Below are 14,005 nucleotides of genomic sequence, written 5' to 3' on the forward strand. Positions count from 1 at the left end.
AGGATTTACACTAGTTGGTGGGAAAACCCTAAATAAGATTTGTGCATTGAGGAAACAGAATTTGTATCATTATTATCATAAGTCTGCTTTTCCTCCTGACATTTGACTTTCCCTCAGTGTCCCTTAATGTTGCTCCATGGAATGTTGAAAACTTGGGATATTTTTATAAACAGACCCTGACGAATCTCCTGATGAGTCATCGAGAACTTTTCCATAGACCTGGGAACATTGTAGTCTGAGCCTTATAAGAACAGGTGTTTTTATTGTTACTGGACTTGGTTTGATTAACTGTATAACGTCTGATGGCAACGAGCTTCACAGGAACTAAACACTTACTAAATGGTAACTGCTAGAGATTATCATGGTGCGATATATAAAAGTTGTTACAATAAAGAACCAAATTGTGTTAATAATCTTTAATTACATTATCTCTGTACATTTATGAAATTTACATGTTCCATAGTTTCTATTATTAATATATAAATACATAAACAGCATTATAGATATCTAACTTGTTAATTCATTTCAGTGCAACAAGTCCTTAAGGGTCATTTTAAAACGCTTGGAATTTCTAGTAAACTGAAATGTGCAGCTTCCTGCTGTGCTTGTGTGTGCATGTGGAAGAGAAATTCTCCTTTCTGAACACCTTTCTGCACTTCCCCCATGTGCTTTCTTCTGACCACAGAAACAGGGCTTTATTTATTTATTTATTTAAATAAAGTTTTAGTCATTGTGGATTGTCTACTGTGGCATCTTATCACGGTTCCAGCACTCAGCAGTTCACTCCCAGTCCAGTCCAGTGGTCAGGGACCATAAGGAAGTACTTGTCCATGGCTTCACAGAAGCGAGCGCGGTACAGCTCCGGAGAAACAACTGTGGGCATTTTACCTGCAGGGCAGAAACAACACAACACACGTCATGTCAGGTGTGGATACATTAACAACAGCCATGTAATTAATGGATCAACTACGTTTACTGAAATGAGGTATAAATTTCATTTGTCTTGAAATGTATATCGTCGCTGTCGGGCGGAAACCTCGTGTGTCCAAATTTGGTCAATTTCATATTTTTTCACATATCGATGCTATTGGTCAGTCCCCACGTGGGTCTGTTATTTTTACAAGTTATTAACCAATCTAAAGTCTTGAAAATAGCTTGAGCGCAAATCTCATAACTCCATTGGACACTTCAACTGTCCACCTCTTCTTCACTCCGCGGGAGAGATTCGCGGCATATTTCTCCTCAAGAAGAGTCGCAACGAATCAACACGTCTTCTGAGGTAAATGTCTTCAAAACACTGGGCTCAAAGAAAAAAAAATCTTGACCCCCGCTAGTTCTGGTGCTCGTCTGAGGACAGGAATTTAGCGCAAGACAATCCACTGCAACACGGACTAAAACCTGTGCACTGCAGATAAGGTACGGCGTTTTTTTAATTTCTTGAAAAATAACGGTTTTGGAGATACGAGGATTCCGCCTGACAGAGACGATATGTACATATAGGCTTAGGGAGTTAAAGTGATTTAAAATATCAGTAAATGGCAATTTATAGATGCCTATGTGCACAAAGGATAATAATATATTTATGTAGCTGTTGTAACCTTAACTTCACCAGGATTAAAACGAATTGAGATTACGTCTCTTTAACAAGACAATAATAAATACAACATAAAAACAATATCAAAGTTCATAGAAATATACAATCAAAATATCACAGAAACAACATCCGGCATGACTTTAGACAGACTAAATATAATGACATTACAATAAACTGTAATTATATTAATATTGCGATGTGTAATGTGTATAATACATTTATGTATGGAAAAGTACAAGCTGGCTGATAATGTATGGAGGGTATTTGTGGAGTTTTATGTGTTTTGCTTTATAGCTAAATTTGGATAACGTTTTCTCAGAGCTACAGGAAAACAAAACTACCATAATTAGCGATCTAGAAGAAATGAAATAATAGGTAATAATAAACTAGCACTGACAACAAAGCAATTAAAACATATTTTATAATTAGCAGTACAGAGAACTCCAACCTTGCCCGCCGAGTATTCCCGTAGACTTGACCACCATCTCGAGCTTTTTATCCCATGTGAACGTCCGGATGTAATCTAAAAACAGAATATATGTCATCGGCTTCTCGTGTTTAAAACGCACGACAGAGAATGGCGTGTCACTCTGAAGACGTACCTATAATGCCCACAACAAGCTGGTCGGAAGCGTCATCACGGCCCACGAGCAGCGAGTAGTCGATGATGAGGTGGCTGGACAGGAAGTAGGCGTCGCTGTGGATGGCAGCACGCAGGATGGCCTTGCAGTGGGATCGGATATACAGTGGATTATCATGCACCAGTTTGAGCAGGTTCTCATCTAGCAGCACCACCTCACAGCTCTCCTTACCCTGCTCAGTCTTCACATTCCGGTTCCTCAGAGATCCCTTTAGGTCGAACACCTGGGTAAGTAGAAACCACACCAATCTAAGGGTGACTCTGGATAAGACTGATTACATGATTATCTGACTGGATGGACATTTTGAGGTTAAAGCAACAATTAAAGCATCACCACCAACAATAAACTATTTATTTATAGTGCATAAACATGACAATAAAAAGTCACATAAAAGCCTCTAAACTGTTCGGCAGTACAGGTCTTAAGACCCAAGTGGCTCAATCTGCATACAAGCACACACACCTGTGCCATCTTGCGTCCATAAAAGAGGTTCTCCATCACCAGCAGGTCAAGCTTCTTCTCCGTGTTGTTCTGAGAGTTCTTGTAGCCAATACGGTAAACACCCAGAATCTTCGCAAGTGCTGTAGGCCGCTGAGAACAGGAAGTGGAAAGAGGGTGATGAGAAGAGTGCAGAAATACATTATAGAGTATATATTTAATCAAAACGGTCATTCAAATATTAACCCTTGTCATTAAAAGACTGAAATTTATGGCCATCCAAGGTCATTAATTAAGGATGAGACCAATTCTAAATTAAACTGAATCTTAGCTACCTTCTGTTGAACTGCACCGGTGATATAAGTGAAGTAGTAGGGGGCAAAATCCAGGAAGGACTGTACTTCCAGCCTGGGCATCTGCTTCAAAATAAACCGGTCATCTGCAGAGAGAAGAAAAGTCTTTAGTCGATTAGTACTTCGGCTGCTAAATTACACTACACTGTTACACCTACTGAACAGATGCATTGTAACTGCACATTTATAAAAGATTAAAGAAACCTAATAAGCATGTTCTCCCTGTGTCCACGTGGAGTTTCTCCAGGACTTCAGGTTTCCTTCCACCTCCCAGAAATACACCAGTTCCTGTGTGTTTGTGCCTCTACATGTTTCCAGGTAGCTAAATTAAGCAAGTCGTGTGTTACAGTGATGTAATCACAGATATGGCTGTTCCTATACCTGATGAAAGACACTGTGCATAAACCCTCTCTCTTTTTTTCTTCTATTAAATGGTGACAAAAAAAAAAAATATATTAAAATCCAGTTACATATCTGACACACAAAGTAGTTTGTTAACTATAAGTGTGTGTATTTGTAAATGTGATCGGTGACCCTGATCAGGATAAACTGATTACAGAAAGTGAGTGAGAGCATGGAACTTAATAAACATATCATTTATACCCAAATATATATGAGAAAGTCCACAGATACTCCTGATTGACTGGTGTCACTCTGAGTGACAAGGTGGAAGGAAAGCCATGTAAGCAGGGCGAATTATGCCTCTTTAGATCATCAGAACTCAACGGCTGTGATGTTTTCGTTTTGAGCCTCTCGTGATCACCCAGTGAGGCAGAAATCTTCAAAAAGCCTTAAACGAGTCACAGGAATGCCCAAGGTTTGCTCATTTTGAATGTCAGAATCACCTTCAGTGGCGTAGAAGACGGCTCCCGATTTGCCACCTTGAGCCTGCCAGTTGACACAGTGAGAGAGCGAGCGCACAAAATCTTCCTCTGTGCTCTCCATCACCTCAGCCCTCATCTTATGGAACTCCTCTGCGTAATAGATGCGGCAGTAGAATTTCGCACTGGCGTCTGAGAACTCTGCAGACAAAACACAGTACACACACACATGCGCACACACACAGTCCCACAAGTTAGAAACCAATATTTGAATGGAAAATTCCATTGAGGAGAATCTTGTTCTGTATTTTAATAATATAACTGAACAACAATATAGATTTTAAAAATGTACTATATTAAAAAACAAAAAAAACAAAACACATACTGTTTCCACATTATTGGCTAGGAAATTGAACAACTCCAAAAACCCAAATTAGGAAATAGGAAAATGCCAAGTGCTAAAAATTAAATGCCCATGTTTTTATTTAGCTAAGTTAAGCAATAAGCCACAAGAGGGCATTACATAGTGCAGAAAACTTTCTGATTGTTTTTATTAAATGGTGACCAAAGCAATATTTTAAAATCCAGTCACACATTTGAAATAAGAAATCCATCTGACACACAGTGTAAGTTATTATACGCTTTGCGTGCTTAGAAACATAATGGGTTTTCAATAGACAGGACAACGTGATCTGTAATGGATGTAACGTCTGTAATGGATTTATTGTTTATTAGTTTGAAACCTGGCACATTAATACAGAATTGCATATCGTCGCTGTCGGGCGGAATCCTCGTATCTCCAAAACCGTTATTTTTCAGGAAATTAAAAAAACGCTGTACCTTATCTGCAGTGCACAGGGTTTAGTCCGCGTTGCAGTGGATTGTCTTGTGCTAAATTCCTAGCACCAGAACTAGCGGGGGTCAAGATTTTTTTCTTTGCGCCCAGTGTTTAAGACATTTACCTCAGAAGACGTGTTGATTCGTTGCGACTCTTCTTGAGGAGAAATATGCCGCGAATCTCTCCCGTGGAGTGAGGAAGAGGTGGACAGTTGAAGTGTCCAATGGAGTTATGAGATTTGCGCTCAATCTATTTTCAAGACTTTAGATTGGTTAATAACTTGGAAAAATAACAGACCCACGTGGGGACTGACCAATAGCATCGATATGTGAAAAATATGAACTTGACCAAATTTGGACATATGAGGTTTCCGCCCGACAGCGACGATATGTTGAGGATGAGACAGTGGCTTTGAAGGCAGCTCAGTCAATAAGATTTCAAAGCCAAAAAGATCCATTTTTATAATATCCTTTTACTCAGTTTAAATATTTGACTAACTTTTACTGAACACTTACGCAGCTCTATGTGTGGATTTCCTGTCTGCTTCTTCTGTTTGTCGCCAATCTCAGGCTCCTCTGTAAGTGCAAGGAAAGAGGTATTTTTCGAACTGATATTTACATCTTTGGAGATATCCAGTGGATGACTAAGTTTTTGGTTTACTCACTAGGTGGGTCTGAATCAATGCTGCTGCGACCAGTCTGAGACGTGCTGCCATCAGTGGCCTTAGCAGGGCTACTCTTCACCTTGTTTTCTCCCGAACTACAAACAGAGTTATAGATCAGTGCGGATGTAGTCATATAATCACACATTACATGCAACAATGCTACAATTACACATAAATGTATAATGTAGACCTGTTGGTCTGAGAGATCTCCTCCCCACTGGCCTTCAGTGAACTCTTTGAAAGATCTTCCAGAGCAGTTTTATATTCCTTGCAGCTAAAATCGAAATCAGGTCATTAACACTTGGAGAACAAACAGGAAGAGTCAGTGATGCAAGGTTGTGTTAGATAAAAGGTGGAGTACCTCAGAGCAAAGGCGATGATAGAGCTCGGTTCTCTCTCACACACGGCAATAGGGACACGCTCATGATCATACATGAGGTAGTGTTTATCTGGGTCACTAAATACGTACACAACAAGATCCGGAATCAAACAGAATTCAAGAAACGTTATAAGGAACTAAACAATTCATCCCATCAGTCAATATTTCCTAACAGCACATCAAGTGTTTTATTCCACTTATAATACAGTAGTTTGCTAATGATAATAATTTACAGTTTAGGAACAAGTCAGTTCCTTCACAAGGGATAAAATATTAGCGTAAGGATATCAATATAAACTTTACGGAATACTGTCGGAGTTGTGATATTTTAGAAACACCTTTTGACCAATAAAATGAAACAGCAATGTGGTACAAGCATTTATAGATAATAATAAATGTAATAAGATACTTACAAAGGTAAAGGAATAGCATTATAACTGTTGCCTGGTAACAGGTTGGCCAGAATGGTTTTCATGGTGGTCTTCTCCTTCACTTGACTGTCAATGGAACCTTGTAGGTGGCTATCAAACACCTCTATGAGAGACAAGACAAACTGATGTTATGGTCCATTTTATGACTCATAGATAATGAGGTGAGTTCATGATGCACTATGCAGGTATTGTACAAGGAATAATTGTTTAAATTTAAATCCTGTGCAAAGTAATGGGAGGAAATTCTATATTAAATAAGGGTTCTGCTTATGGATGTTAAATAAATGTAGTTATACTTATCATATAGAAAACAAAAAGCATTTAAAAAATGTTGGTACAATTTGGAAAACCTTTTTGGAGAACAGTGCAGCGTTTTCTCAACATTATGACGAGTTAAGTACATTTTATATTATTTGTTTTGCACTGCAGGTGTGTAACTGTATGTCAGGATTAACTGACATGTATTTTCAGATAATAACTGAAGGAGTACGAGTGCATGATCTATGATGACACTGGAGTGCATACAGATTATAAAACCAGCTTAATCATATAGAGGCAGAACTTTAAACGAAATCTGCTAATTCATGTAATATACATGGAATAACACGCTGTAATTTGCTGACTGGATGTATGTTTTTACAAGGGTAAGTGTTTAGGTATTCAGGCCCTGGGACCATGTCTGTATGTGTATGTATGTCACCTCCTTCAGAGTCCTGATCATGGAAGGAAGGGCCGGCTGTAAGGACCTCTGAGCTCTGTTCGGCTGGCGATGGCAGGGGAAAGGATAAGGATCCTGTGATTGAGGGCAGGGTGCTGAGGTGACGATCCTCTAATGCTGGAAAATAGAGCTCTGTCATCTGAACAAGACAGTCAAATCTTTATCTGTTAAATAGTTGATGAACTTACCTTTCTCACCATTCTGTACCACAGGGGAGGGGTTGCGAGGAGACGATTCCAAGACACTTGTCTGTCAATCAAACAGAACATTACAGTATGCATCTTATGATAGTTGTTCTGAAATATTGTTGTATATAACGTGTTGATATTAATTTAATAGCATAAGCATGACATTACAGCAAATTCTCACCTAAATTACAGACTAAAAATGTCACTGTGTAAACTTTTTTTGGTCACAGCAAGATCACATTTGCAAACAAATTTATTTCGGTCCCCAAAACACAAGAATAAGCTGCATTCACCTTGCTTTCATCGTTGGTAGGCTGTCTGTGTCTGCCAGGGCTAGGGGGAACAGACAAACGCTTCCTGCCCTTTTCAAGCTGGAACAGGTCCTGCAGTCTGACACACACACAAGGTATGCAATAAAGTGTACAGCAAGTGTATTTGCTCTGTTGGTGTTTGTGTGTGTGTGTGTGTGTGTATACACACACACACACACACACACACACACACACACACACACACACACATCGTCGCTGTCAGGTGGAATCCTCGTATCTCCAAAACCATTACTTTTCAAGAAATTAAAAAAACGCCGTACCTTATCTGAAGTGGTCACAGGGTTTAGTCCGCGTTGCAGTGGATTGTCTTGCGCTAAATTCCTGTCCTCAGACAAGCACCAGAACTAGCGGGGGTCAAGATTTTTTTTCTTTGAGCCCAGTGTTTAAGACATTCACCTCAGAAGACGTGCCGATTTGTTGCGACTCTTCTTGAGGAGAAATATGCCGCGAAGCTCTCCCGCGGAGTGAGGAAGAGGTGGACAGTTGAAGTGTCCAATGGAGTTATGAGATTTGCACTCAAGCTATTTAAGACTTTAGATTGGTTAATAACTTGTAAAAATAACAGACCCACGTGGGGACTGACCTATAGCATCGATATGTGAAAAAATATGAAATTGACCAAATTTGGACATACGAGGTTTCCGCCCGAGAGCGAGGAGATATATATATATATATATATATTACACACACACACACACACACACACATCTTTGAAGGTCATCGCGATTAGGATTTCTTACTTGCTGTTCCAAGACTGCAGGGTTTCACACAAACTCTGCTTCTTCATCACCACAGATTCTAAAACAGCCTGCAGCTGCTGTGGAGTGTCCACATTTGACGCCTGCAGACGTCCCTGCAGCTTCTCCATCCAGCTGCGCAGCTCACACTCCTCCATCTAATCACACCAAAAGAAACAGATTTGATATCATGGAGCAGGTTTATAATACAAAAACAGTATTAAACAAAGTCCAGAAGTATTCATTTCTCCAACCTACATCTTTCTGCGCAAACAAGTCCTCCATTTTCTCCTCACGGGTTTTGCTGAATGTGTCTGTTTTAAGAGAGGTGAGACGATCGTCTATTGCAGCGTACACTTGAGTCACCCTGTTTGAAAGAAAAAAAATTCCCTCTGCTTAATAAAGATGACACTGGAGTGAGAAAGGGTCAAAGGGCTAGAGCCATGGTAAAGATTCTCACTTCAGCACAAAATCTTTGAGGTCCTGTTGTAGAATGGTCTTACTGGGGCCCTGGTTCCTGATGAGGATTTTAGGAGCAGGCAGGCAGATCTCCAACAGTCTCACTGGGATATAGCTGTATATAAGAAGCAGCAAGTAATACACATTAAAAACAAAACATATATGAAGTCGTCACTGCTTCATGAACTGAATCCGAAAATCGCAGAAGTGAAATGTTTGTGAAAGTAATTCAAGGAAGGCTGAACTGTTGCATCTACTATATAAACCGGTGATGTCCACCTGAAAGAAGCCACCATCTGGTTGTAGGAGAAGTACTGGTGGTAGTCCTTGTGGATGGAGTGTCCGCATGGCTCTGCGTTGGCACGGCGAGTGTACTGGTGGCCGTAGAATCGCAGCTCCAGATATTTAGCAAAGGACATGGACCATGAATCGTTGGACAAGGGGACAACTGGAGTAGCCTGTCACCACAGAAGACCACAAGGACAACAAATGTCAAAATGTGTTTGGAGTAGTGTGGCTGGCTCTGTTCTTTACAGCTCTCATCAATGAACACATCTTTAAATTAGAGAAGTAAGTAAGTAAGTAAGTAAATAAATAAAAGAGAGTGCGATTTGTTAGTGACTATCTTAACAAAATACCTGTTTGCAGATTCTGCACCAGGAGTAATTAAGGATAGTGTGTTGATATCCAGGCACAGGTGAATCAAGCTCTTTCAGAACAATCTGGACACAGCCACTGCCATGCACAAAGCGGCGGATATGATGTACCATGGGAGTTTCACAGTACATGCTGGGGCATTGGTAAGATGGCCTGCATTACACACACCAACAGAAGTCCTTTTTCAGGAATTCATTGATAAAGGATCAAATAGTTTGGAACATTTGTCATTCAGAGTAAATGTACCTGAAACAATATCTTTCCAGAAATATTCCAAGGGTCAAGTCATTCTTCCCATAAAACTCCATGGTAACAATCCTAAATATAAAAACAATGATAAATGATAAAATTTCATTAAAATCACATTCGGAATTTCAACCAGACATCTTTCTGTTGGAAGAGATCATTTTCTCTAATCTATGTAAAATTTGCATTACAGAATGATGAGCAGGATTTACCACGGGCTGACGCAGTAATTTGGGGCGTTGTTGGACTTTGCCGAGGAGCTGCTAAACAACACCCACAGCCGCTGGTGGTTTACTGGATTCAGGCAGTCGAGCTACATGAGAGGAAAACCGCACAATACACAAAAACACCTCTCAATGAAAGGGGTTTTACATTTTACATTATGAGTGCAATATGGAAACTGATTTACCTTGGTAGCCCAGACCATGTCATTCTGCCCTGTCCCTTTCTCCTCATCATTGTCTGCCTTAACTGGTGCCTTTGCATTTGGAGCCTGCGAGGGATTAGCAAACGGGTCAATGTCTCGCTGGATTCGTCCTCCCTGAGCCCGGTAGTCTGCCAGCATGCGGGCCAGGCCCTGACTACTGCTTAGCTGCTGGGTCATGCGGGTTGTAGTGAGTTTATGGGGAGGCAACTCTCTGAGTGGGCGGTGATGTGACCCGATTCCGTTAACCAAAGAACCACTAGATGGGTTTGAGTCCTTGAGCAGGAGCCTCTTGCGGCGGGTATCGATCCCCTTGAGGTCCTTGTTTAGCAGGAGTGAGAAGAAGACTTGCTCGGGGAAGTAGTCACGGCTTGGGCAGCGTAGACCAGCTGATGTGAGCAAGAAGGGTTCGCGAAAGGTCATAAAGGGTGAGATGCCCAGGATAACGTCCTTCAACTCCTGCCTAAAGCTGGCTGAAATGGACTTAAGCCGATCGTCTGCTGAAGTCACCTGCTCAGCCACAAATAGGCCGCTGTCATCCTGCAGCGGGTCTCTGAACAGCTGTGTTGGAGCAAGTGGAGTTTCTGAACTGATGCTGTCTCCCCGCACCAGGGTGTCCTCATCCTCTCTATTTCTCACTGCCTCAGCTGCTTTCTTCACATCCTCTTCTACGATCTCCTCCATAGACGAAAGATAAAGAGGAGACATGCACAGTGGCTGGTTTGATTGGCTGGACAGGGGAGTGGAGGTCTTGATCTCATTCCCTTCTACCTCAATGGTAGACATGGGGGAGTAATTTCTGCTTATTTTAGGACTTTCTCCATCCTTCATTGAGGACTCAGAAGTCGAATGCTGCCTACTGTGGACTTTAATTATTTCCTGAAGCCCTGGCTCAAAGTCATAATCACCGTCTGATTTGAGCTCTACATGTTCCTCGTTTGTTTCAGTTTGGTTCCCCTGGCTCTCCTGGTTCACCTCCTTCTCTGATTCCTCAGGTGCGCTCTCAAGCAGGCAGTGGAACGACGAGCTCTTAGAAAGGCTAGGAGGCATTGCAAACTCATCCATAAGGAAGGAAATCTCTAACTGAGAGTGATAAGCTACGTACACCATCATCATAATGATCTCCTTAACTCGAGCTAGCTCATACTCTGAAGCACCACGGAGCTTGATAGTGCAACCCAGTTGAGGAGGACATCCTTCAAAGAACATAAGTGTCTTCAGTTCATCTGAACAAGAACAAAAAAAAATTAGTAAAATGATAGGGTCATTAATTAGGGATGTACCGATCCAAGCATTTTGAGTGGATCGCGTATCGGTGGTGCGTGACCGATCCAAATCCGATACCCGTGGTCATGGGCGTCAGAACCATTATATGTGGGTGGGACAGGACCCACCCACTTTTTAAGACCAATAATATTGGACCCACCCACTTTTACAGTCTCTATTCAGCGCATGACTTTTTTTATTACTTTTCAGAGCGCCGCCAGTCGAATCCATTCTGCTTGAGAAATGCCCTAATAAATTAAACTCCATTTCGCGTTTTACCTACAGCATTGACCACGCTCCTGCTTCCTGAAATCCATGGGCGTTGGAATCAGTGTGTGTGGGGGACAGGACACGCCCACTTTTTATTTACTTCCGACGCCCATGCCTGTGGTGGTTGATTAATGAACAGCAAACATCATAAACTATTGCTTAAACTTATAAGAAAAACACACATATATTAAATTGCATTAATGAAAATAAATCCAATAAATTTTATAGGAAATATGTTGCACAACCGCCTGCGACAGACAGGCAAGTTTAGCAGGCACCCTTTCTATTTACCTCAGCGCGTTAAACATGTCGCTCATTTGGGTGCAAGGTTTACTGTTTAATACATTTTGCATTGTGTTTCAAGAGTTCTAATTTAAGATTCACTTTAAAATATTGCCTTTTCTTCAGAAAATAATTTAATTTAATAATTGCAGTATATATGGTTTAGATTGTTATACCACTAACTGTTAAAAGTACTGTTTGCTACTGCATTAATACTTTAAGGTTTCTTGTGTTTTCATTTTTCATACAGTAATGGGCATTTTTGTATTTCTTTGCCAGAAACAAATAAATCTTAATAACTAAATGAGTTGTATACATTCTTTAGTTTTAAAGGTAGAAATGAACACAGATATCGGATTGGTATCGGCCAATACTGGCAAACACTGGTATCGGAATCGGATCGGAAGAGACAAAGTGGTAACGGTACATCCCTATCATTAATACAGTATCTCCTTAAGCAAAGCAACCCAAGTCACTGATTTCAGTGAGCCTTGGGGGAAAAATAGAAAAATTCGAAGAAATCAAATACTAATTATTGCTCAGTTAAAAATTGCATAATATGACAGAACAAGTGAGATACTGTAAGGAAGGATCCATACTTACTATTAGAGTTCAACTGAAAAGAGTGAAGGTAGAATTTGTGGCAAGTTCCCAAGTGAGGTTTGGTCAAAAGTTGATCCATAGACATGACTAAATCACCCTGAGTCATTCGACTCACTCGATCTAGCACTTGCTACAAAGACACAAAGGTGACATGAGCAAAAAAAGACTACAAGCCAACAATGTCAATTTTAAGTGTAGGTTGTACTGCTGAACTGGATCTGTGGTGAAGCTTTCATTGTTGGAAAGCAATCCACACATACACAACAAAACGTTTATTTCCACAGCCATGGAAGAAGCACTAACAGGTTTGACGTTGATGACTAGAGTGATGCCGTGCTCGAGCAGCATATCCTGAGCGATGCGTGACACCGTCTTCTCTACCAGCACCAGGTTAGGACGCACGTCGACTATTCGTTGCACATAATTCTTCAGAAATTCTCGCTCCTATAGATAATATATTAGTGATGCTTTTTCAGTACTTCAATCTGACTTTTAGTATTTCAGTAAAATATTTGTATAACAGACTACAGATTACAGCAAAACAAATACCTGGAGCACAATTGGATCAATGCACGTGAACTTTGTCTCTTCTCTGTAAAGATACTCAATGGAACACTTGAGCAGAAGAATCTTTGGGTTCTTGATATAAGGATTCATCTGGAAAACATGACCAACTATGATCAGTAAAGTAGAACACCTACATGTACTTGTAGGAAATATATTAAAAAGCAAACACACCTTTTTGTGAGCAATATTTTTAGTGCAAACAAAGCCGTTCACCAGGACGGAGTCAAATTTCTTTCCACCTGGTATCTACAAAAGAACAGATGCTCATTACTTATGATACACAGACTTGCAATTGTCATAAACACAATGCTCGGAGAACATTAAGATTTATAAAAAAAAAAAAAAAAAAAAGCGAGATCCAACCTTCTTAATGTGCACCAGCTGGCGAATGTCCATGTCGTCATCGCAGCTGCGAACATCTGGATGCACCGTCTGCACTATCTGCCGCACCAAGGGCACAACGACGTCTCGCCAAGATAGAGACAGCGACTCGCTGTAGAGCAGCTGCTGCAGCAGGGCCATCATGTGGTTGTGGTTGGCTGATCTGATATGATTAATGCAAGAATCCACAAGAAATAGTAAATGTTTGGAAATGTTTGTGTCAAAAATAAAACGTCTCAAAATGAATAAAAACTTATAAAAACTTAAGTATTGCCAGCATTGGCAATCAATGACTCAATGACTCACAGAAGTCTTTCCATAGCCTTCTTCTCGCCATTCTCCTCCCTCAGTTGGTCTAGGGAGCTGTGGTGCCAACCCAGTGGAGTTAAGAAAATGTCTTTAGCTTTCTCTTCTACGCGGCGATTAAACAATGACTCTGTTAATACAAAAAGACAAAAAAATAAAAATAAAAACCTCAGCTTGGGAACAATATAATTACTGAAATTACTTTAAACATGGACTCTAATGAATCAGAAGAATTGTAAAAGAGAGAACAGGTACCTTTAATAAAGGCATCACTAATGGATAAAAGCTGACCTCCATCTTCTGTCACAAGGACCTCAGCTACATGATGAGGAAAGAAACAGTGAGACAGTGACAATGCAATAACCCAATTAACTCTTTGTAACTGCTGTGAGGCAGACAGTATCATAGCA

At 40.5% G+C, this 14,005-nt stretch overlaps 1 protein-coding gene across 5 annotated transcripts in view; it reads right to left on the reverse strand.

Annotated features, from left to right (window-relative positions):
* Positions 1-401: 401 nt before the first annotated feature.
* pikfyve (phosphoinositide kinase, FYVE finger containing) overlaps positions 402-14,005 on the reverse strand; it is a 31,926-nt gene continuing 18,322 nt past the window's right edge. For all 5 annotated transcript variants that reach the window (XM_060876088.1, XM_060876089.1, XM_060876086.1 and 2 more), the window contains 29 exons: positions 13,851-13,913; positions 13,596-13,725; positions 13,272-13,452; positions 13,080-13,154; positions 12,891-12,998; positions 12,645-12,785; positions 12,342-12,471; positions 9,906-11,146; positions 9,709-9,809; positions 9,497-9,568; positions 9,232-9,403; positions 8,873-9,051; positions 8,595-8,708; positions 8,393-8,501; positions 8,138-8,292; positions 7,359-7,455; positions 7,066-7,126; positions 6,860-6,994; positions 6,142-6,262; positions 5,711-5,806; positions 5,540-5,623; positions 5,350-5,444; positions 5,201-5,260; positions 3,872-4,048; positions 3,009-3,112; positions 2,698-2,826; positions 2,197-2,458; positions 2,043-2,117; positions 402-888 (listed from right to left, as the gene is read on the reverse strand). In XM_060876088.1, the coding sequence (XP_060732071.1) occupies positions 773-888; positions 2,043-2,117; positions 2,197-2,458; positions 2,698-2,826; positions 3,009-3,112; positions 3,872-4,048; positions 5,201-5,260; positions 5,350-5,444; positions 5,540-5,623; positions 5,711-5,806; positions 6,142-6,262; positions 6,860-6,994; positions 7,066-7,126; positions 7,359-7,455; positions 8,138-8,292; positions 8,393-8,501; positions 8,595-8,708; positions 8,873-9,051; positions 9,232-9,403; positions 9,497-9,568; positions 9,709-9,809; positions 9,906-11,146; positions 12,342-12,471; positions 12,645-12,785; positions 12,891-12,998; positions 13,080-13,154; positions 13,272-13,452; positions 13,596-13,725; positions 13,851-13,913 (4,583 nt within the window). In that variant the 3' untranslated portion in view covers positions 402-772. The remainder of the gene's footprint in view (positions 889-2,042; positions 2,118-2,196; positions 2,459-2,697; positions 2,827-3,008; positions 3,113-3,871; positions 4,049-5,200; positions 5,261-5,349; positions 5,445-5,539; positions 5,624-5,710; positions 5,807-6,141; positions 6,263-6,859; positions 6,995-7,065; positions 7,127-7,358; positions 7,456-8,137; positions 8,293-8,392; positions 8,502-8,594; positions 8,709-8,872; positions 9,052-9,231; positions 9,404-9,496; positions 9,569-9,708; positions 9,810-9,905; positions 11,147-12,341; positions 12,472-12,644; positions 12,786-12,890; positions 12,999-13,079; positions 13,155-13,271; positions 13,453-13,595; positions 13,726-13,850; positions 13,914-14,005) is intronic.

This window comes from Tachysurus vachellii, chromosome 8, assembly GCF_030014155.1.
Source record: "Tachysurus vachellii isolate PV-2020 chromosome 8, HZAU_Pvac_v1, whole genome shotgun sequence".
NCBI lineage: Eukaryota > Metazoa > Chordata > Actinopteri > Siluriformes > Bagridae > Tachysurus > Tachysurus vachellii.